The sequence below is a fragment of the Seriola lalandi genome, unplaced genomic scaffold (assembly GCF_002814215.2).
Source record: "Seriola lalandi dorsalis isolate HSWRI2012SDOR001 ecotype SW California unplaced genomic scaffold, Sedor1 jcf7180002054660, whole genome shotgun sequence".
NCBI classification, from domain to species: domain Eukaryota; kingdom Metazoa; phylum Chordata; class Actinopteri; order Carangiformes; family Carangidae; genus Seriola; species Seriola lalandi.
Window position 1 is genome coordinate 657,498 of NW_019525213.1, and position 23,161 is coordinate 680,658.

The window sequence follows — 23,161 nt, forward strand, 5'->3', positions numbered from 1 at the left end:
ATAATGCCTGAATACAATTTTTTATACCCAAACAGTCTGTTATAGTTTTTTTCTCAATTGTTTTTGTGTGAAGATTACTCTGGAGGAAGCTCTGGGGTTGTGTCAGAAGTACCACTTCAGGATGCAATCGGCCTGTGAATGGCTGGAGGACGCCGTGTCCTTCCTGCAGCAAGCTAGCCTTGGTGTGGATGTGGAGAACTACGAGGAGTGTCTCCGGCAGCAAGGGGACATCGTGGCCACGGAGCAGGAGTTCCTGAGCCACCTGGAGGAGCTGCATGGCCTGTTGCCCCAGCTGGAGAACCTGGTCAACCCCACAGCTAAAGAGCAGCTCCGTTTGAGCGTGGAGTCGGCAAAGCAGAGAGGCGTGGAGGTCCGAGATCAGCTCCAGTGTCACCAGGATGTCCTTCATAGGTAGTGAGAATGAAAGAGTGGTGGTGCACATTTAATATACAGTGATTACATAGTAATTTTGTTAATAATGACATTTTATCCTCCAATATAATTTGTCTTTCTTAGCTGTGTGGCTCAGTGGAAGTCATATCAGGAGGCGAGGCAGACTGTCATTGAGATTATGAATGAAGCTGAAAAGAAGCTGACAGAATTTTCCACAGCAAAGGCAGCCACAAGCCAAGAGGCTGAAGATAAGCTGTGCAGTCATCGGGTATGAGAGGCCGAAAAAAGTATTTTTCTTCTTCAAAAAAAAGGGTGGTGCATCTGTGAAGGTTATGCACGTTTCTTTAATGTATCTTATTTTTTCAGTCGCTTGTATCACTGGTGAATGGCTTCCAAGAGAAGCTGAGTGGTTTAGAGGAGCAAGCCGCTCAGCTGGAGCTGGTGGGGAGTGATGCCAGCAAGGCCACCATCAGTCGCTCAATGACCACTGTGTGGCAGCGCTGGACTCGACTACGCAGTGTGGCACGGGGACAGGAGAGAGTACTCGAGGACACAGCACAGGAATGGAGGACTTTTAGGGAGAAGGTATACAGGCAAACAATATGGAAAGAAAACATGCAGATTATAATGATGGGATTATTATTATTTATATAATATTATGTTAAGTGAAAAAACACAGTTAAAATACACTAGTTCTCTAAATTATATATTTTTTTTATAGATGGTGAAGGTGAGAGCAGTGTCTGATGAGCTCCAGAGTCGTTTCCCTGACAGTGCCGTGGAGAAAGCCTCCAAAGCCACCCTGCAGTCGCTGCTAGACCAGCATGACTTGCTGAGCCAAGACTTAGAGAGAGAGCTCTCCTCTCTTACACTGCTCCGCCAGTACGCCCTCAGCCTATTGCACGATGTGGAAGTGCCTTCACCCACAAATGACCAGGATGAGCTGCCCAGCCTCAAGGAGATCAGAGCTGTGCAAGACCAAATGGAAAGGTAGTGGGAAAATTAACCTGTTGTTCACCTACATAAAGAAAACATTCAGATGTATCCACTGTATTATTTAAAAGTTGTATTATTTAGATGTAATAGCATTCTGTGCTATTTAGAAAATAAGATTTTGAGTAGAGTCCATTTTATCTTTCCAGCCTTCTGACACAGTCCAGGACTAAGCGGGCTCAAACAGCTCAGGAACTGAGGGAAAGAGAGGAAGTGGAAAAGGAACTCAGTGTTGCGAAGGCCTGGATCCAGGAGACCAGGGAGCTTCTTCTCAATCCCACACCAGACATCGATTCTCTACTGCAGGAGCTTGAGGTATAACTGCCATCTAAAAAGAGAAATCTAATCTTTGTTAATATCCTCCCGTCAGCCCCAGAACATTGTTATTTGCATATTATTATTTATGAGGGTCTTGTTTTTGTCATGTATAGATTGTGCATGGAGAAGTGATCACCTATCGTCAGAATGTGGATAAATTAGCAGAGCAGCAACAGAGCAAGTACCTGGACCTCTACACTATATTGCCCTCTGAAATCTCCATGCAACTAGCTGAGGTCTCACTCGCATTGGGTGCCATTGAGGATCAGGTATCATATCATTTCAATCACTTTGAATGCACATAAGACCGTGATGTATTTCTTTATTGTCTGAAATGGTAGCAGATGTGAAGTCTACCAGGGAACAGTATGTTAAAAAATGTCATGTGGCATTTGTTTACATTTCTTATTGACGTTCTAGGTTCTTTCCAAAGAGAGAGAAATTCAGAAAACCAGAGAAATAAAAGAGGACTTCAGCTCCAGGATCCATGAAATCTCTGAGAAACTTAAAGCTATTGCTGCTAAATTCAAGGAAAAATCTCCAGATGTTGATCATGCTAAAGAAGAGGTCAAGGTGGGTTATCTTAATTTTCTATCTTGCAATGCATTTGTAGTTTGTTTAGAAATGGTGAAGCTAAATATCATCCAAAAGCATTAAATATTGTCAGGATATAAAATTCTACATGTTGCGTTCCTGTACACAGAGCCTGGCTGAAGACTTGGACTCCTGCGGTCGCACCCTCTGTGAGCTGGACGCTGCCATACAAGAGTTTGGCCGCAGAAACCCCCTGCTGGCCAAACAGCTGAGTGACGCCATCAGCAAGCTGTCAGAGATGCATCACCACACAACGCGGCTGGCAGACTGCAGGAACAACTGGCTCAAAAAGGTTTGAGATAACGTTACAGTCGCACAGGAATGCATGCTTTATTGTTTTGTCTTGTTTCTCAGTACAATATGTTTCTTAGCCTCTCTCTTATCTTGGTTCTTCAGGCTGTCTGCTATTTAGATGAGTATAATGAGATGCTGGACTTCATTGTGAGGTGGTCGGAGAAAGCCAAAAGCCTGGTGAGGGCAAACATCATCTGGAACTCGTCTGTTCACCTGCAGGAGCAGATACGGATGTATCAGGTGAGCTGGGGTCTGGATATGTACCTGCACATTGTGTTCTGTTTTAACTATACTGAAAAACAGAGGTTTTAGCTTTCCTCCTTCATATTACTTTGACAAGTAAACTTAAGTGGATGGACATGGTTCGAGGTGTATTCATACTCATCCACTCAGAGTTCTTGGGCACTTCAGTTTCTCTACCCATGCACACATTTCATAAAATGCACATTTTGCAGGGAATGAGCTGCCTCTCATTCTCTGCCTTGTTGCCCTTGTTGCTCAGGCTGTCCTGCGTGAGTCTCGGGAGCTCCACGGAGACCTGGAGTCAATGGCGGAGAAAGTAGAGCTCCTGTCTGAGGTGCTGCAGGTTGAATCTATGAGCCAACAGGTTTGTGAACTCAGTCGACACACAGAGGAGCTTCAGCAAAGCATCAAGATGCGGCTGCAGAGCTTGGAGGATGCAGATAAGGTACAAAGGAAATCGTCTTATCTACTTTATACTTGTTTGTAACATTAATGAATTTCCTGGTTTCATTAGCTCTTCAAAACTGGAAATTAGCATTTTAAGCATCTGAAGTCAAACAAATGATTTGATTCAATTAGTTATTTGTTCAATGTTATTTATATTTCCATGTACCTGTTCCTGTTGATACTGATGATACCTTATTTATGAGCAAATAAACATGCAATTGACTTATGAAATGTCCACAGAGTATGGAGGCGCTGGAGTATGAAGTTAAGGCCCTACATGTAGCTCTGGAGCAGGTGCAAGCCACACTGACCTCACCAGAGTTGGCACGCCAGAGCCTCAAAGAACAACTCGCTCAGAGACAGGTAACCACACAACATTAGAAAATCTGAGATATAGCCCATAATTTACCACTTAATGCTTCCCTTGCATGTTGTAGCTTGTTAACAATTTCACACAATGTAAACCTCCTGTTTTTGCAGCGTTTGTTGTCAGATATGGAGAGCTTCAAGCAGCAGGTGCAGGCAGTCCAGATGTGTCAGAGTGCTCTGCGGGTCCCAGAGGAGGTGATGCCCAACCTTGCCATTTGTCGCACAGCTCTGCGTCTGCAGCAAGAAGCCAGTCAGTTGCAGCACGTGGCCATTCAGCAATGCAACATTCTTCAGGTACAGTAGGGGGAGCTACTGCGCAGTAACTTTGTCCTGTTGCAATACCTGCATTCAGACACAGTATGCGTAATGGATATACTTTGAGGAATATACTCTTTTTGAATGCGGAACAAAAGAACCTTTGAGATTTGATCTCTTGATCTAACTGTTGCAAAACTGTTTTCTGTTGTTGCCCAGGAGGCAGTGGTGCAGTATGAGCAATACGAGCAGGAAGTGAGAGACCTACAGGGGCTGATTGAGGAAGCACACCGTGTCATCCAGGACCGACCAATCCCTGCCAGCAACATCCAGGAGCTGCAGGCCCAGATCCTTCACCATGAAGTACAATACATGAATTCATTCATTTTACTCACATCTCATACACAGGGTCAGGGGCAGCTACAATGCATCTAGGGCTAGAAATCAAATCAAGTTCCCCTTTGCCACGTTGCATCAGTGCTACACAGTTCATGATACATTTTTATAGTGAAATCTCCTCATTTTTGCACCATTTAAGTTTGATACTTTGCATTTATTTTCAATAGGAACTTGCCCAGAAGATCAAAGGTTACCAAGAGCAGATCGCCTCACTGAACTCAAAATGCAAGATGCTGGCGGTGAAGGCCAAGCATGCCACCATGCTGCTGACAGTGACTGATGTGGAGGGACTGCCTGAGGGGCTGCAGGACATGGATGGGGAGAAATCAAAGAAATCCTCAGCACAAGCCGTCATGGTAAAAGAACACAAAATACCACATAACATACTGATGCTGATGAAGCTGTTTGCTTTGTTTGTGATGGCATCGCCTAATTAATAAACCTCTTGACTCATTCTGCTATTTCTGGCTTTAACTTAAAGACTTCTAAACAGTTTTAATCCATTTAATTTTACTAATTAAACTTTTTTGCCTGCCTTCATTATAAAATATGTGTTTTTACTTATAAGGTGCGTTGTGCCTCTTTTATCTAAAAAACACATTGCATATGATTAATCTTTCCAAATCCACCTCGCATGTCTGCTCTTCTGTTAATGTTTCTTGCATGGCCTGTCAGATGACGGCTGGCCGCTGTCACACACTCCTGTCTCCTGTAACTGAGGAGTCTGGGGAGGAGGGCACTAACAGTGAGGTCTCTTCCCCTCCTGTCTGTCGCTCTCCCTCCCCCATCACTCACACTGAGGCCACTGTAACCAAGGTATCTGCCTTCTCTATTCCTCTCGACAGCTTTTTGTTTTTTATCAGTCATTGTGGTTTTAAACAAAATTGCTCAAACAGTACATCTTTGTGGTTTCTATCAGTTCTTTCTTCCCCTTTCTTTTTCAATATTTGTTCTTTAATTTTTCTGTAATCATTTAACTGGTTAAACAGAATAATTACAAAACAACAGCAACTAATAAATGCAAATGAAAAAGGCAAAAACAAACCAAGGGGACTAATCCATAGCTATTCTCCGTCTGCACCTGCAAGTTCATCATGGCTAATCATGAATTTGGAGCTTTCTGTCTGGTTGCTATCCATTTTATAACTAATTTGTCTTAACTGCTGACAGTGCTATTAAAATGTCTTTTTTTAGATGGGAAGAGGAACACTCACAAGAGCTCCAATCCAAGAATTATATGATCCGACATTTGAGTCTGTGGCCAACCTAGATGACTTGCAGCGCTCATGGGAGACGTTGAAAAATGTGGTATGTGAATAATACAAGATGTCAGCTTGATGATTTATTGATTGTCAGTGGCTGTTATCATGTTTTCAGGCCTAGCACTTTTACATTGTGCAACTGGTCTTCAAACAGATCAGCGAGAAGCAGAGGTCTCTATATGAAGCTCTGGAAAAACAACAGCATTACCAGGGTTCACTCCAGTCAATCTCTTCTAAAATGGAGGCTCTGGAGGCCAAACTGAGCGAGCCTCTGGAGGCAGATAAAAGCCCAGATAGCCACATAAAGGCCCATGAGGTGCGTTCTGTACTTGTATTTATGTCTTTTGAATTATGTTTTAATTTAAATCTGTGTTCCTGTTGCGTGAACTCACAGTTGTTCTGTATTGTCTACCAACCTGTATCGTACTGTTTTTAATGCTACATATGTGGTGAAGCTGAAGATATCTCTAACCAACTAACTAACTAATTATGCAGGTCTATGTAGGATATATGGGCCTCTCTTATCATTTTGTTTTGCATTTATAAAATCGTAGTTTACATTACATCACTGTCCCTTCAGCATTCATTTAATTTGTTATGGGACTTACTACTCTGTCTATGATATCCAGATTTTTAATTTTGAACACGTATTGTATGGGACAGTATCTGCATTAATAAGAAATAATACTTACCTCTGGTCAACTCAGAAATGAAAATAAACTTAACACCTACCATGCTGTACTTTTCTGCAGGGTCTGATAGATGAGATTCAGAGTGTGCAAGAGGAAATAGACAGGCTGCAGACAAGCTTCACAGAGGATCTGGCCTCTGATGCTGTGGACTCGGACATGGCTGACCAGCTGGCCATGCAGTCCTCCCTCGCTGTGTTGGCTGAGAGGATGGCCACCATCCACATGAAGGCCTCAGGGAAGCAACAACTATTGGAGGTAGTTTTTGTGAAACTTATGAAAGTGTGTGGCCACTAATAGTAGGTAATAGTAAGTTCATGTGATAAGTAAAATGTGATGTGCTCTGTTCCAGGAGCGCGTTAGTGACCGACTGGAGGGTCAACGTCAGGAACAGGCCATACAGTTCTATCAGACCCAGGCAGATGGACTGGACCAGTGGTTGATCAGAATGCGCAGTTCCGTTACCTCCATCCTTGAACCTAAACCTCTGGAGGAGACAGACATGGAGGATCAGCTTGCTGAATGTCAAGTAAGACCTCCCCCTGCTGTCCACTCAGAGTAGTGAATGCAAGCTACACATTTGAATTACCATATTAATTAAGAATATGAATGGATTTATGAATATGAGTTTGATGTTACTTATGTAGCAGATTGTGTGGGAATGACACAAGAAGCTCTGGAGAACTGTTTTCCAGGTGGTCAGTCATTGTCTCTGGTCCTCATCCTGACGCTAAATTGGCAGTGGATTATTTATATCCGTCTTATACTTCAGTTGTTTCCCTTATCACATATGGATCATCCCAGGGGGGCAGGAACCTTTCAGTGAGTAAACAAGAGCATTAGCAGAGTTAGAGGGGCATTCAGATGGCTGGGCTCCTAAGCGACTGTAGCACTAGTCTTAAGCAGATTATGCAGATGTCTCTGTGTGACAGGGGCCTGTTAGAGGCATAGGGCGGAGTAGTCAGGGGCTGTGGCTTTCAGACGATTAATAGATCCTACTGTTGGGATTGGTGTTGTTGGTAAAGCTGCTAGAATATCCAAGTAGGGGAATCCTAGAGAACGGGGAGGGTAAGGCGGGAGGGAGGGAGAGTTACTCTCTGCCTTTGAAAAACCTGCTGAAGCTATCGCTTGAGTTGTGGCTATGCTGTCAGAAAACAAATGTTTCTCCAAACATTGGAACATCATTCTCTGATCGGTGTCCCTGACCGGTCTGGACATTCACCATGGTCTTCTGCACAGGATAATTGCTTTTGAATTTGAACGAGAGTATGTATGTTGCAGAGCATGAAGTGTGAAGGATTAGTGGTAATATGTTGCACAAGAGGCGAGGCCGGAGAGGTGGGCCAAGGATGAAAACACAGGGAGAGCTCTCCCTGTCCTGTGGCCGGGGAAAGCTGCTGGTGTAGGGGGTTCAGCCAGAACTGGAGGGTCTGTTGTGTGGAGAGAGGAGTTGCTGTAGGTGCTGAGAGACCATGTTTGAGCTGGCCTCTCTTCTCCTGCTCCTGCAGAACATGCTGCTGGAGATTGAAGAGAAGGTGTTGGCCCTGTCAGAGCTGTCCATGCACAGTGAGAACCTGCTGCTGGAGGGCCGGACAGAGACCAGAGAGGAAGCGGAGCAGTTGGCCAGGAAGTTACGCACTTTGAAGGGCGGCCTGTTGGAGCTGCAGAGGATGCTACAAGACAAGCAGAGTAACATCCAGGTAGGGTGGCTACAGGCTTCAAATGTTGACATACCTATTTATTAAAACTTTAAAATACATTAGGTTGATTCAATTCAGTCCCTTTGTTATCTGTCCACTAGTTCATCTAGGAAAATATTTTATGTTTATCCTAAAGCTGGTGGCATCTCTTTGATTTAACAGTTTTATATGTCCACTGATAAATTTGCAAAACTTCAAAATACAGTTGCTGCATTAGATGCTCCTGTTTCCTTGCTGATGTGTGTTTTTTTTAATTAGTCTTGTTTAACCGTGTAGTATCTGGTCCTAAAGGGCTCTCTGCAGGAGCAGGAGGACAGTGAGTCAGACTCCAGTCTCTCGCAGAGTCCCAGTGTGCAGGACTGGCTGGCCCAGGCCCGGACCACACGAACCCAACAACACCAGGACAGTCTTCAAAGACAGAGGGTACATTTTCAGATTTTTTAACCCTTTTATGAACACTAGATATTGCAATACAGAAACTTCAATATCCTCTCTCAAACCGTTTGTTGTTAGATAGATTTTACTTGGGCCTACTGCAGCAAACCTTTATTGGGAGATTGTACCTATCTTTAAACAATAAAATAAAAATACTGTCTTAATTATATAAATAAAAATGTCTTCATACCATTCTACCACGACAATAATAGTGTTTCAGAAGCTGTTTTATGAAATGTTAAGTCCAGTCTAACCAGTGTTGTCATATTGCTCTTCAGGAGCTGGAGGAGCAACTTGCAGAGCAGAAAAAGCTGCTTCAGTCAGTTGCTAGCAGAGGAGAGGAGATTCTCATCCAGCAGGCCTCGCCCAGCAGTGCCAGGTATTTTACATCCTACTATACCACACTTACCTACATATACAGTATAGCACTGAATGGTGAGCTGTAAAGGTAATGTATGTGCCAATCCATGTGGCAAATTTCTAAATGGAAGATTAATTCATTCATGTTTCTGTGCAGTACAACAGAGCCATTTTCAGCAGCAGCTTTGGTTGAGAGGGAAACTCAGGCTGCACGAGAACAGATGAGGCAGAGATGGGAGAGCCTGAGATTAGAGCTGAAAACAAAACTGCAGCTCCTACAGAAAACTCTGGATCAGGACCACAAGCAGCTGGTACAAACTGTTCTGTTATTATTGTTGGCAGAAGCAGTAGTAGAGACAGGGTATATTTTCATTGCTGTTGTTGTTAATATATCAACTTTGTTGTATGTTTTTTTTCGCAGGTTTATTCCAGAGCCTCTCGTGTGACCACAGCTGGCTCATTGTTCAAAGGAGAAACACAAGCGGACAAATCCTCCCTGAAGACTCTGTACGACAGCTTCAGACAGACAATAGAAGACATGACCACTCAGGTTTTTATTATTTCCATATCAATGATGCACATTACAATGCCTCACATTGCAAGATTTAAATATTTTGTTAAACGAGGAATTTGCAACACTTGTGTGTACGTAGCCCGGTGGCGGTGAGACACAGGTGGCGCAGATGGAACAGCAGCTCTACACAGCTGTGTCATCCACCTCCTCCTGGCTGGATGGTGTGGAGAACAACGTCTTCTCTGGCTCAGTGCTGCTGGCTGAAAACGCAGAGACCCAGCTAGAAAAGCAAGAGGTACAATCAGGCTTCATCCCCGGAGAGTTTCTTTAATTGTGTAATTTAATTATTCAAGAAGGCTTAAAAATAACAAATCATGTTAGCCTCATTTTCATGTGACATCTCGATAAAAACAAGGAAAAATCTCTGCAACAAGATGATCAATGCATATGGTATGCTGCAGAAGTTGAATATTTAGGTTTCTGGATGTATAATAAAAGTAAATAAAAAAAAGAAACATGTTCCTTATTGCGATCAGTCAAAGTTGCGGTTTATCTTCCCAACAAAATCATTTATCATAAAATCATTTTTAGAGTAAAACAGTCTGAACTGATCTTTGTTTCTGATCTTCCCTGCAGTCTTTAGAAAACGATGTGATGCACGTGACGGAGGAGGTGAAGCTCAGCCAGGCTCTGCTAGCTGGGTCTTCAAGTTTGAGACATGAAGACCGGGCGCTGCTGGAGGACAACCTTGAGTGCCTGAAAGAGAGATTAGGAGCTCTGGGTTGTGGTCTGGCACAACGCTGTGACCACATGAGGACCAGAGCACATGAACTCACAGCCTACCAGGTTTTTAACACTTCACTTCCAAAATATTCATGTATATGTACACTAAGATTTGCTCAAGTTTATTTTTATTTAACCTATAATAAGCAGAAAGAGAAACACCAACAGAAAACAATAAATACCCATATATTTTAACACACTGTGGATCCTATACATTATGTAAATGCACCATGAATTGTGTTCTGTCTTTATAGACTGAGCTACAGCTTCTCCAAACTGCTTTAATTGAGACCAAGTGCCAGATCCTACAGGCCTTAGCTGGAGCCATGGACAAACCAGCCTCAAAACAGTTGGAGGTAATACGAGCTTTAGTATAGACAAGCATGCGCACACATTCCCCTCGTCTCCTCGAGGCTTACAGAGAATGTCGTTCATTCATGTCATTTATCTCTCTTAGGTCATCGCCAGTGCAGAGGAGAGCCTGAAAGACTTTGAACAGAGAATCACAGAGATCAAAGCCAGAGGAGCAGCACTGCAAGCCGATCAGATATCAACAAACAAAATACTGAAACTCCAGGTAATGTACATCACACACAGCTGGCACTGAAAGCTTCTCCACAGGTGTCTTATCTTCATTTTAGATTCATTGCTTTGTTAAAGTAAACTTTGCAAAACGTAAATCTAGCAGAACAAAGTATACATGATGCTGGGTCAAGTTTTATCTGTACAGTGTGGACATTGTTATGTCTCACATACGTTTACATTTTGTTACAATTAAGGAGGATTTAACGGCAATGAAGACAAGACTATTAAAAGTATACGACATGAAATTGATCATTTTAGCAAAACAAATATTAAATAAAATGAAAAAAAACAATATCGTCTGTATGTGTTTTTCAGGATTCTTATGAAGAGCTGGTGATGACCGTGGGTTCCCGGCGCAGCGGCCTGAACCAGAACATGGCTCTGAAGGAGCAGTATGAGCGTGCGCTGCAGGACCTGACCGACCTGGTGGATACAGCTAAGGACAAGATGGCTGCTGATCAGAGGATCATTGCCAGCTCTGTTGAGGAAGTCCAGAATCACCTGGACAAACATAAGGTTTGGTCAACTTGGAGCTCTTCTTAGTTAGTAGGTTTAACGAATGGTTATTCCCAAAGGTGTGAAACGCTGAACCTAATGTTAGCAGTACTGGAGACAAACTGCTAATAGTGTGTTTATTTCTGTCTGATTGTGTTCGTAGGAGTTCTTCCAGGGTCTGGAGTCCCATATGATTCTAACAGAAACATACTTCAGGAAAATCAGTGGCCTGATGCTTCCCAAAGAGAGCCAAGCCCTGGAGGAGACGCTGGCTGAGGCTCAGAGCGTCCTCAAAGAGGCACACAGTAAAGGAGTCGAGCTCGAGTGTATCCTGGAGGTGAGAGAGAAAAACACAGTTAATGTTTACCATGATGAGATGAGATGTGCTGCACACAGCTGCGTACAAGGCTCATACAATATATAGATACATAAAATACAAGGTGCACATAAAAACACAGGTGCATATAGTTGTTACAGTGGAGCACTAATACAATGTTTTTTCAGTAATCTATCTGAAGACTAATTGGGCCTTTTAGTGGTTTGGACATCCTCACAAAAATACACATGGTAAAATGACCATGGAATAGCAATCATTTATGGTGGTCAACGTCTAATGTTTGATTATCAGCTGTTTTGATTTCAACTGTTCTTTGTATTTTTTTTATTAACTCTTTATCAGACTTGGTGCCGCTTGGTGCAGGATTACCAGAGTCTAAACCGACAGTTGGAGGCAGTTGAAGGAAACATCCCCTCTGTTGGTCTGGTGGAGGAGACGGAAGAAAGGCTCATGGACAGAATCTCGTTGTATCAGGTACAAAGAGACAGATCAGATTTTAGGATATGGCATAATAATCTTATGATGAATTTTAATAAAATGGGAAACAGTTTTTTGGGTGGGATTTCTCAGCAGGCGTCACAACAGTTACAAGCCCCACGTCTCTCTGATTTCTTTGTGTCTCCTCCTCTTCAATTCTCTGTAAAGGGTCTGAAGGGGAAACTGACAGAGCACCAACACAAGCTCCACCAGGTGCTGGATGAGGGCAAACACCTCTTGCTGTCAGTGTGTTGTCCTGCACTGGAGAATCAACTCGCACTGCTGGGGGAACACTGGCTCAACAATACTGACAAGGTCAACAAGGAACTGCAGCGCCTGGAGGCCATCTTAAAACATTGGACCAGGTCAGAAACACATCAGAATAATATGTCATTTTAGGCATCATGTACAAATAATTATGTTTTTTAGATTCCCTAGAATCAGTGTAATCTCATGGCATTGTTCTGTTTAAATGATTTTCTTTCAGGTATCAGAGGGAGTGTGCAGAGCTTAGCGAGTGGCTGCAGTCTGCTCTGGAGCGCCTGGAGTTTTGGAACACGCAGGCGGTGTTAGTGCCACAGGAGCTGGAAAGTGTCCGAGACCACCTCTCTGCTTTCCTTGTGAGGCTGCAGACAATGTTCTTTTTCTGATTTGTGTTTGTTCTTGTATTGATCCAGAGATTCAGGCTCCAGCAACAGTATTGCTACTGTTGGAGCTGCCCACAACTAAGACTTGATAAGGCTGGACAAGCAGTAGTGCCACTTTTGTAAAGATACGTCTGTGTGGGGAAACTTGCAGGTTATTTCTACATGCCCAGTGTGTATGTAAATATGAATCTAATTTACTGTTGTCACAGTTTATTAATCCCTGTGGGGAAATTACTCCAGTGCATTTATCGCACCCTAACTATTTAGGAAGAGTGTGCGGCTGCAGTGCAGTGCTTAGGTACCAAAGTCCTGCTGTATCATTTGCAGTAATAGCGTTACTGGTAAAAGTGCTGTATGTAGAATCATATATCATAATCAGCATAATATTTATTACTTAATATTTACTTTTGATTGCCTACCAGTTGATGAGTCCTGTCATTGTCTGTCTCAGGAGTTTTCAAAGGAAGTTGAGGGCAAGTCCAGCCTGAAGAGCTCAGTGGTTACCGAGGGCAACCAGCTGCTGCGACTGAAGAAAGTGGACACAGTGGTGCTGCGGTCTGACCTGGGACGCATTGACACACAGTGGACTGAGCTGCTCACACGCATCCCAGTGGTCCAGGAGAAGCTGCATCAGGTATCGTCACATGCAGCCCGAGTGGACAGGCTTAGCTGCTCAAGGGCAAATAGGATTACTTCTTTCTGCTGCTTCACTTGTATACAGAAAGTTTTCAGTCAAGGTTGACCTCAAACTGGCAGCACTTTTTTTTTTTTCCTTCCTGGATGTTTAATAAGCAAGACCAACTGATTTAATTTCATCTCAGATCCAAATGGAGAAGTTGGCCTCCCGTCATGCCATTTCTGAGCTGTTTAACTGGATCTCCTTGATGGAGAATGTCATTGAGGAAGATGAAGAAAACCTCAAAAGTGCTGTGGGGTCAAATGTGATTCAAGACTACTTGCAAAAATACAAGGTAATTGACTTTTCATACAGATTGATATACATTTATGGCACTTTGGACTTTAAGACCAATGTGTGGCAGCTACATATATTTTCAATATTTCATCTATTTCAAAGATGAAAATTTGTTTTCACTTTTTCAGGGTGTAAAGACAAAGCAATATTTTTGTATATCCTGGGTGTAATTTTGCTGATGTGGTTATAATGGTGATCTACGATGCAAATTATAAATCTGTAATTTTGATCAATCTACTGTTGTTTCCTCACTTTAGGGCTTCAGAGTAGATTTAAGCTGCAAGCAGCTGACCGTGGACTTTGTCAACCAGTCAGTGTTGCAGATCAGTGGTCAGGATGTGGAGAGCAAGCGCAGTGATAAGACAGACTTTGCTGAGCGCCTCGGAGCCATGAACAGACGCTGGCAGATCCTCCAAGGCCGCATCAATGAGCGGGTGAGGCCATAGGCAATTATACTGTTACTGAAAGAATAACAACCTTTGTCATTTATTAGTGCAAAGTCATGTATAAAATATGTATAACTTACTTACAGATCCAGTTCCTGGAGAGCCTTTTGGAAATGTGGCTGGAATACGAGAGCAGCATTCAGGCCCTGAAGTCCTGGATGGCAACTCAAGAGGAAAAGCTAAAGAGGAAACACCGGATAGAGGATTTGACATCGGTGCAGAATGCTCTCAAAGACTGTCAGGTAGGCTTCTTTTACTGTGCCATTGCTGATATATTACTGATTTATTATTGATTTATTACACCTTTTTGAGTACATGTTTTTTTATCTTATGAAAATGATTACAAACTTTTAGGAAATGGAAGAGTTGGTGAAGGAAAAAGAGAAAGAACTAGAGAGGGTGGAGGAGCAGGGCTGTGCCCTTGTCCAGAACAAGACCGATGAGGCCTGTGCTATCGTCATGGAGACACTCCAGTGTGTCAATCACACCTGGGCTAACCTGGATCACTTGGTAAGCTCCCCTGTTCTCCTTTCACTCTGTTTTTTAATGTGGCGCTTTGGTTACACCCATTTATTCTGCTGAACTCTGCTCTTTTATTTCACCTCTAACAGATAGGACAACTAAAGATCAGCTTGAAGTCGGTGCTGGATCAGTGGAGTCTTTACAAGCGTGCTTCAGAGGAGATCAATGGCTACCTGATGGAGGGAAGGTACTCCGTGTCTCGTTTTCGCCTCCTCACAGGCTCCCTGGAGGCTGTTCAGCTGCAGGTGCAGAGTCTGCAGGTATGTCAGGATGACAAGGTGTCTGTTTGCTGTTGTCAACAAGACAAATTTGTATTAATTGCATTACTGCATTAGAATGTGTTTCTGATTCTTGTTTCGAAGAAGTTCAAATTAATCTTTTTCATTCGCGGATTGTTTCTAACTTCTTTTTTTATACCATGTTTTATCAATGCTGGTGAATTAAGCCATGTGTTGTTTGTTATCTGTACAGGATTTGCAAGAGGAACTTGAGAAACAGGAGAGCAGCTTGAGAAAGTTTGGTGCTGTGACCCACCAACTGCTGAAGGAGTGTCACCCTTCAGTGTCAGACTCCCTAAACAATGCCCTCAAGGATGTCAATGCAAGGTGGCCTCACTGAACTTTAACTTTTTTTTTGCGATATTATTTTTACTTCAGTAAAATCCATACACCTGTCTTAAGGTGCAACCAGATGTTTAACCCATTACATTTATATATACACTCTTGTAATGTTTGCACTCAGATGGACCGGCTTACTCGAGGAGATTGCGGAGCGTCTGAGAAGCAGCAAGGCTCTGCTTCAGCTGTGGCAGCGCTACAAGGAGCTTTATGAGCAGAGCTGCAGCAGCATCCAGCGGCAGGAGGAAAAGGCCGACCAGCTACTCAAGACCACCTGCAGCAAGGACATCTCTGATGAGGAAGTGTCTGACTGGATCCAAGAATACAGCGTGAGTGAGGCCACAGCTGTGCCCGGTGTTGAATTCTTTTAAATCCTATGCCACCTGTAAGGATTTCGCCATGTTTCTCTGTTGTTGCAAGATGGAAAGTATTTTGAAAAGTGAATGTTATGGATGCTTCGTCTCAGGAGCTGCTCCGGTCCCAAGCTCCAGTGCAGGCCTCCTTGCAAGTTCTCCAAGAACTGGGAGATCAGCTGAAACAGCAGGTGGACACTTCTGCAGCGTCTAACATCCAGTCAGATCACCTCTCTCTCACCCAGCGGCTGTCTGCTGTGGAACAGGCCCTTACCAGACAACTCACCACCCTGCAGGTAAAAGAAAAAAGATTTGTCACTCATGCATCATGAATTTTACACTTGTGTGTTGCTGATGTCTCTCTCCCACAACAGACTGGAGTTCAAGATTATGAAACCTTTAATGATCAATTGGATTCATTGGGATCCTGGTTAGTTGAAGCTGAGGAGGCTCTGAAAGTGCAAGATCCCAACGGCTCCACCGACCTGACAGTTATCCAGGATCGCATGGAGGATCTCAAGGTTTGTTTTTTTTAATTTCTTTTTGTCAGATAATTAAACAAATCAACTTACCTGATTGTCCTGAATTAATATTTCTCCCCTGTCCTCCTACAGAGGCTCATGCTGAAATTCAGCAGTATGGCCCCTGAATTAGAGCGTCTTAATGAGCTCGGTTATCGGCTCCCTCTCAACGATACAGAGATCAAACGCATGCAGAACCTCAACAGGAGCTGGTCAGCAGCCTCAGCACAGACCACAGAGAGATTCAGGTATGACACACAAACGTTTCTTATATTCCTAATACTCCTGTAATAAACTTGGTCCTTCAAGTACAGTTACAAGACACTAAACAGATTTTAAAACAAGAGAATTAACTCTACAGATGTCCAGTAAAAGCTGATGTCTTTATTTTGTACTTCTCTTGCTGTTTGCTTCTTTGCAGCAAACTTCAGTCCTTCCTGCTGCAGCAGCAGACCTTCCTGGAGAAGTGTGAAACATGGATGGAGTTCTTGGTCCAAACTGAAGAGAATCTGGCTGTGGAAATTTCTGGGAACTACCAGAGTTTGATCGAGCAGCAAAAAGCCCATGAGGTCAGAGTCCTCATTAAAGAAAAGAAAACTTGAATTTGCTTATTAATTACAAGTTCCCATTTATTAATCATTGATTTATTGTCTTCCAGTTGTTCCAAGCTGAGATGTTCAGTCGCCAACAGATCCTCCACTCTATCATCAGTGATGGACAGCGGATGTTAGAGCAGGGTCAGGTAGATGACAGGTAAAGCCCAAATCCATGCTGTGTTTAGTCTATTTATCAATAAGTGGAAGATTGTTAGACCTGATAAATCCATTGCTCTTTGTGTACCACAAAAATGCATTACAAATTTTACTTATTATCATTCCTCTCTCTCTCTCTCTCTCTCTCTCTCTCTCTCTCTCTCTCGCAGAGATGAGTTCAACCTGAAGTTGACTCTGCTGAGTAACCAGTGGCAGGGCGTTGTCCGCCGTGCTCAACAGAGGCGCGGCATAATTGATGGTCTGATCCGTCAGTGGCAGCGCTACAGAGAAATGGTGGAGAAGCTACGCAAATGGCTGGTGGAGGTGTCCCACCCTGCAGAGGCCCTTCAGGCGGGGACTACAGTGCCTCTGCAACAAGCCCGCTCCATGCTGGACGCTGTCCAGGTACATAATGTAAAAGCTTACAGAGTACAAATCTTAGATATATCTGGCTAGCGCAGGACAGAACCATTTTGTGATGACTCCACCCTCTAATCTCCGCAGAACTGGCATTTATTGATTATTATTGTAGTATTGATTAATGTTTTAATCCCAGTGGATCTTTGTCAGGAAGACGTACTATGCAGTGAATCCTGGCAGAGATCCTCTTAGATCAAAATCTTGAGTGAGGAGGAGAGGATGAACTTTCTTGGAAAGCACTGAAGTACAATAGTGACACTACACCAGGGACTGATGCAGATTTGGTGTAAAAGGGGCTTAAGATATTGAAACAGTGTCATTGTTCTTGGTGTGATAGACCATGCCCATCTGATATGACTTTATCTGAGTGACTGTGCTTTCTGGTACAGCTGAAGGAAAAAGTGCTGCAGCGTCAACAGGGCAGCTACATCCTGACAGTGGAGGCTGGCAGACAACTGCTCCTGTCGGCTGATAGCCGGGCAGAGATGGCCCTGCAGACAGAGCTTACTGATATCCAGGAGCGATGGAAACATGCCAGCATCTGCCTGGACGAACAGAAGAAGGAGCTTGCCACCCTGTTAAAGGTACACCAGACAAATTGCCAGCAGCTTGTAGAGCACAGGAAACTTCCGGAGACGTTGAATGGATACTGTAAATGTTTTACTTTAGAAACATTTTGCATTGTCGGTAGAAGATTGTATATTTTTCTTTTTTCTAATTTCTCACAAAGAGGCAAAACCAGCTACTAAAAAGCTAAAAAAATGAAACCCTTGTAGAATAGTTTATGAAAAAAACAACTTATTTGCTGTTTGCAGTTTTTTTAGTTGTATGCAAATAGTTTTGATTCAGTTGCAACCACTGTTTGTGTCATGTGTGTGGATATATCATGTCATGTACAGGACTGGGAGAGGTGTGAAAGAGGTATTGGTGGATCACTGGAAAAGCTTCGAGCCTTCAAACGGCAGCTGTCCCAGCCTCTCCCTGATCACCATGAGGATCTGCAAGCTGAGCAGATGCGCTGCAAGGTAACGGAAATGGAAGTGGAAAGTGGAGAACAAGGGGAAACTGAAACTACCAGAAGCATAAGACTGAAAATAAACGTTGCTTTGGGGATCTTGACCTATCAAGTGTAGAATCATCTGTTGAGCTTGACATTGTTTCTCAGGTCACGACATGTTGGTGAAAGTTCTCTCTGCAAGATTTACAACTACTTTTTTTAAATAATATTACTCTTTTCTCAACAACAGGACCTGGAGAATACATTTGATGGCTGGACAGGGGATCTGGCTCACCTGACTGTACTGAGAGAGTCGCTGTCTTGTTACATCAGCGCTGAGGACCTTTCTGTGCTGCAGGAGCGAATTGAGCTTCTGCACCGACAGTGGGATGAAATCTGCCACCAGGTACCGTGCTCTACATCCACATGGAGGATTTCTGAACTATACTGTGTGCTGTGTACAGCTACTGATGGATTTCTTTAAATTACAGTTTACTGCTACTTCTTTAGATTAGATTTTCAGTCAGGGTGTAGTCATTATAAATGACTGTAAGTTGTGTCACTATTTTACACACTTGCCGTTGCAGTCCCCTGAGATACCAGATGATGGTGCTAGTGTCAAACTAAATTATAATCCTGACTGTTAGACTTCTGAATGGTGTCAGTGAGCTTCCATCAAATACAGCTGATTACCATATAGATACAAGACCAAATCCGAAGCTGATGAATGTCAAAAATGCAACTGAATTTTATGAACACACATAGATTTGCACTTATAAAACAAAGGGATTTCATCTTCAGTTTTACTCATATTGACTTGCACAGTTGTAGATGCAGATGAATAGAAACTTAACATGCATTTCCCCATAAGTTTTACAAAGGAACTGTTCTGTCTGCATCAGTCGCTTTATCATGCAAAGTTAACTTGGTTTCAGAAACTTCAAGGCCAGTTTTTTTCAGAGTTGCATCCTGTGTGGAGCAGATAAAATACACGCACAGGAAACACACAGAAACACACACTCGCTGCTTTTTGCAAATGAATCAGTTAGAGTGCAGTCATCTCTGCCACAGTGCTTCCTTTGTAGACTATCTGACATTAACTTACTTTTCTTTGCAATTTACCATGCATTGATTGATTATATGCACTTTTAACAACGATGCACTTAACTGTTTATACGTTGTTGTGCAGCTGTCCCTGCGCAGGCAGCAGGTGAGTGAGAAGCTGAATGAGTGGACTGTATTCAATGAGAAGTACAAGGAGCTCTGCGAGTGGCTCACCAACATGGAGAGCAAGGTCTCCCAAAATGGTGACATCAGTATTGAGGAGATGATCGAGAAGCTTCGCAAGGTAAATAGAAACTTGCCTGAATATTTGTATATAATAACTTTAACAGAAAATATTGTAATAAATAATTGTACTCTCTCTCACTGTTAGTTGTTTTTAAAAATGCAGTTTGATTTTTCAGCCATAATAGCTTTACTTTTCTGTATCTTGAATCTTACATATTCATTGTTCATAAACACACAGCAAACAGACACATTAATGCCTCCTTAGTTTTATTTATGTAATATACAGCGACAAATGGAAAAACCTTTGACACTGACCAATTGTCATTTTGAATCTCTTGCTTTACGCGCTGGTTGTATCACATTGGCCAACCAGGACTACCAGGAAGAGATCACTGTGGCTGAGGAGAACAAGTTACAGCTGAACCAGCTGGGAGAGCGTCTGGCCAGAGCCAGTCACCAGAACAAAGCTACTGAGATTGAACAAAAACTCGGCAAAGTCAGCGACCGCTGGCAGCACCTCCTGGATCTCATTGGAGCCAGGTAAAGAGACGGACGCACCTGAGTAGCTTCAACAGTCCTGTAACGTTACTTTACTGTTTTCATTTCTTGCTTGAGTATCTGGCATTAGTTTGCACTGACAGAATTTCATAAATGTTGTTAATAGAGTGAAGAAGCTGAGAGAAACTCTGGTGGCCGTGCAGCAGCTGGATAAGAATATGAGCAGCCTGCGCTCCTGGCTTGCCCACATCGAGACTGAGCTGTCTAAGCCCATCGCCTATGACGCCTGTGACTTCCAGGAGATTCAGAGGAAGCTCGATCTGCAGCAGGTAACCTAATACACTGTACTGTGCTTAAAATATGTACAATACTACATTAAAGATTTTATTATATTATTGTCGCAATCCACTGTCCACCTGAAACCACAAGCAAGTGCTTGTTAATTATGTTTTTGTTGTCCTTTTAATGGCAAGTTAACTATTTATTCAGTGCTGGAAAAATTACCTTTTGATCGATTGATTTATGGAGGGTTTATTCGATTGACTCAACCAATCCAAAGTCATCGTTTTTATTTTATACTATGTTATTATTTCCATCTCCCCCTCCCTTTGTTTCACTCTCTTATTGTTTACACACACACACACACACACACACACACACACATTCATAATCTCTGTCTCTGTTTCCTGCCTCTCAGGAGCTTCAGCGTGACATAGAGAAACACAGCACGGGAGTGGCGTCTGTGCTGAATCTGTGCGAGGTGCTTCTGCACGACTGTGACGCCTGCGCCACGGATGCAGAGTGCGACTCCATCCAGCAGGCAACTCGTAGCCTTGATCGCCGCTGGAGGAGCATCTGTGCCTTGTCTATGGAGAGGAGACTCAAGTGAGTAGATGAGGTTTATGTCAGATATGTGTGGATGCAGAACAAGTCTCATTATTCTGTGTAAATATTACACTTACCTAACTGAATTAACTTTTCCCAAATGTTTCCCTTTGTTAGGATTGAGGAGACGTGGCGTTTATGGCAGAAATTCCTAGATGACTTTGCACGATTCGAGGAGTGGCTGGCCACTTCAGAAAAGACTGCTGCTCTGCCCAACTCTTCTGGTGTGCTGTACACTGTAGCCAAAGAGGAACTAAAGAAATTTGAGGTACAGATACTTAGAAAATAAACCATGAAAATTTTAGTCCTAACCACAGCGAGCGTGGGATTGAGTCTGAAGGCAACATTGCCCAAAAATATAACTTAAAAAAAAAAAACACTGAAACAGGAAACAGGATGGTGCTGTTGGTTATTACCACATTAATAAAATCCTGTGCTTCCGTAGGCCTTCCAGAGGCAAGTCCATGAAAGCCTGACCCAGCTGGAGTTAATCAACAAGCAATATCGCCGCCTGGCCAGAGAAAACCGCACTGACTCGTCCTGTCGTCTGAGGGAGATGGCCCATGATGCCAATCAGCGATGGGACAACCTGCAGAAGAGGGTGGCATCCATCCTTCGTAGGCTTAAGGTACAATCATATGTATTATTACATTTTCTTGATTTTTTTTAATGTAAAATTTATTCTTTCACATGCATTTCTAAACTTCTGTCTCACCTTTAGTTTACATGGTAGCATCTGTGTATTTTGCTTGTTTGTCTGCATGTTAAATCAGACTAATGAAGCCACAGAGAAGTCTTCACACATAATTTATATCTTAACATCCTGTACTATGTAGATTATTCTAACAGCAGCATCTCTATTTTAAATGTGTAGCACTTTATTAGTCAGAGGGAGGAGTTTGAGACAGCCAGAGATGGCATCTTGGTGTGGCTGACAGAGATGGACCTGCAGCTGACAAACATCGAACACTTCTCTGAGTGTGACATTCAGGCCAAGATCAAACAACTCAGGGTAAGTTTGTCACCATATTTCCGACCGATGGTCTGAGAAGTATTTGTGCAGCATACTTTCCTATGTCATACCGGCAACAGCCATGGCTGGAGGCATTATGTTTTCATGTTGTCCGTCCATACGTACATATGTACATCCCATTCTCACGAACGCAACATCTCAGTAACACATTGAGGAAATTTCTACAAATCTATCACATGGACTTAAAGATGAACTGATTAGAGTTTGGTGGTGAACGGTCAAAGGTCATACTACAGAGTGAAAGGCCTCAATATGCACTGAGAGAATTGAAAATTTGCTCTTAATATGTATAGAAAACTATGGAAGGACTTCTGTACTTTTGAACTACCTTTACACCATCATCATCATATATATATATAAAATCAGCTAGACTGACATTGCAAAGCTAATATTGCCCAAGTCATACTGAAAATTAAAATTGGTAAATGAAATCAGGAAATTAACATCTGGAGAAGACTGTGCATTTTGAAAATAAGACTGTGAAAGAAATCATTGTTTGGCTTGAAAAACAAAATTAATGAGGACTTGTTTATCTGTGCTCTTCTCCCTCGGGTCCCACAGTCCTTCCAGCAGGAGATTTCCCTGACAACAGCCAAGATCGAACACATCTTCCACAAGGGAGAGGCACTGATAGAGAAGAGCGAGCCTCTGGATGCTGCCGTCATCGAGGAGGAGCTGGAAGAGCTACAACGCTACTGTCAGGAAGTGTTTGGTCGAGTGGAGCGGTACTACAAGAAACTCATTCGTCTTCCTGTAAGATCTGAGAATAAAAACAGATTTAATGTGTTTTATTAATCTGTTCAGTATCTATTGTGGCTTGATTCCAGGCCTCAAAAGAGTCTAGCACTCAAATTCTCAGTACGCACTCTTTTTTTTCAGCTTGCAGATGATGATACTGAAGTGTCATTCTCGGACCGTGAGCTGGAGCTGGACGAGCCTTGTGATTTGTCCAGCCTGCCATGGAGTGAACGTTTGGGGGATGGCTTCCTGTCACCTCTGCCCTCCTCCGGCCGCTCTGCCTCCCTGGCGGCCCAGCTCCGGACGGAGCGCTCGGGCAGGGACACCCCTGCCAGTGTGGACTCCATCCCCCTGGAGTGGGACCACGACTATGACCTCAGCCGAGGCCTGGAGAGCGCCAGCAGGGCCCTGAGAGAGCAGCAGAGTGAGGAGGGAGACTTCATCCAGCGGCCTGCTTCCACCTTGTCAGGTTAGATTCCACACACACAATGTTCTGATAAAATTAAAATTAAAACTTGTTGTTTGTA

At 43.1% G+C, this 23,161-nt stretch overlaps 1 protein-coding gene across 1 annotated transcript in view; it reads left to right on the forward strand.

The window, feature by feature from the left end:
- Window positions 1–23,161, forward strand: part of syne1b (spectrin repeat containing, nuclear envelope 1b) — a 70,255-nt gene that overhangs the window by 39,360 nt on the left and 7,734 nt on the right. The window contains exons 78-136 of the mRNA XM_087177902.1: window positions 74–411; window positions 517–661; window positions 760–978; window positions 1,115–1,383; window positions 1,536–1,701; window positions 1,818–1,973; window positions 2,125–2,277; window positions 2,408–2,590; window positions 2,695–2,832; window positions 3,095–3,280; window positions 3,523–3,645; window positions 3,763–3,945; window positions 4,126–4,269; window positions 4,473–4,661; window positions 4,981–5,121; window positions 5,500–5,613; window positions 5,722–5,883; window positions 6,320–6,514; window positions 6,609–6,785; window positions 7,765–7,956; window positions 8,248–8,379; window positions 8,670–8,770; window positions 8,909–9,062; window positions 9,173–9,301; window positions 9,405–9,560; window positions 9,902–10,111; window positions 10,303–10,404; window positions 10,506–10,625; window positions 10,949–11,149; window positions 11,292–11,465; window positions 11,808–11,939; window positions 12,111–12,307; window positions 12,430–12,562; window positions 13,041–13,223; window positions 13,411–13,560; window positions 13,820–13,996; window positions 14,095–14,250; window positions 14,363–14,518; window positions 14,620–14,790; window positions 15,002–15,135; window positions 15,272–15,476; window positions 15,614–15,796; window positions 15,875–16,021; window positions 16,115–16,269; window positions 16,443–16,590; window positions 16,680–16,774; window positions 16,944–17,178; window positions 17,583–17,777; window positions 18,093–18,218; window positions 18,441–18,596; window positions 19,380–19,538; window positions 19,854–20,020; window positions 20,145–20,307; window positions 20,676–20,863; window positions 20,981–21,131; window positions 21,309–21,491; window positions 21,738–21,875; window positions 22,458–22,649; window positions 22,776–23,103. Coding sequence (XP_087034028.1) covers window positions 74–411; window positions 517–661; window positions 760–978; window positions 1,115–1,383; window positions 1,536–1,701; window positions 1,818–1,973; window positions 2,125–2,277; window positions 2,408–2,590; window positions 2,695–2,832; window positions 3,095–3,280; window positions 3,523–3,645; window positions 3,763–3,945; window positions 4,126–4,269; window positions 4,473–4,661; window positions 4,981–5,121; window positions 5,500–5,613; window positions 5,722–5,883; window positions 6,320–6,514; window positions 6,609–6,785; window positions 7,765–7,956; window positions 8,248–8,379; window positions 8,670–8,770; window positions 8,909–9,062; window positions 9,173–9,301; window positions 9,405–9,560; window positions 9,902–10,111; window positions 10,303–10,404; window positions 10,506–10,625; window positions 10,949–11,149; window positions 11,292–11,465; window positions 11,808–11,939; window positions 12,111–12,307; window positions 12,430–12,562; window positions 13,041–13,223; window positions 13,411–13,560; window positions 13,820–13,996; window positions 14,095–14,250; window positions 14,363–14,518; window positions 14,620–14,790; window positions 15,002–15,135; window positions 15,272–15,476; window positions 15,614–15,796; window positions 15,875–16,021; window positions 16,115–16,269; window positions 16,443–16,590; window positions 16,680–16,774; window positions 16,944–17,178; window positions 17,583–17,777; window positions 18,093–18,218; window positions 18,441–18,596; window positions 19,380–19,538; window positions 19,854–20,020; window positions 20,145–20,307; window positions 20,676–20,863; window positions 20,981–21,131; window positions 21,309–21,491; window positions 21,738–21,875; window positions 22,458–22,649; window positions 22,776–23,103 — 9,955 coding nt within the window. The remainder of the gene's footprint in view (window positions 1–73; window positions 412–516; window positions 662–759; window positions 979–1,114; window positions 1,384–1,535; window positions 1,702–1,817; window positions 1,974–2,124; window positions 2,278–2,407; window positions 2,591–2,694; window positions 2,833–3,094; window positions 3,281–3,522; window positions 3,646–3,762; window positions 3,946–4,125; window positions 4,270–4,472; window positions 4,662–4,980; window positions 5,122–5,499; window positions 5,614–5,721; window positions 5,884–6,319; window positions 6,515–6,608; window positions 6,786–7,764; window positions 7,957–8,247; window positions 8,380–8,669; window positions 8,771–8,908; window positions 9,063–9,172; window positions 9,302–9,404; window positions 9,561–9,901; window positions 10,112–10,302; window positions 10,405–10,505; window positions 10,626–10,948; window positions 11,150–11,291; window positions 11,466–11,807; window positions 11,940–12,110; window positions 12,308–12,429; window positions 12,563–13,040; window positions 13,224–13,410; window positions 13,561–13,819; window positions 13,997–14,094; window positions 14,251–14,362; window positions 14,519–14,619; window positions 14,791–15,001; window positions 15,136–15,271; window positions 15,477–15,613; window positions 15,797–15,874; window positions 16,022–16,114; window positions 16,270–16,442; window positions 16,591–16,679; window positions 16,775–16,943; window positions 17,179–17,582; window positions 17,778–18,092; window positions 18,219–18,440; window positions 18,597–19,379; window positions 19,539–19,853; window positions 20,021–20,144; window positions 20,308–20,675; window positions 20,864–20,980; window positions 21,132–21,308; window positions 21,492–21,737; window positions 21,876–22,457; window positions 22,650–22,775; window positions 23,104–23,161) is intronic.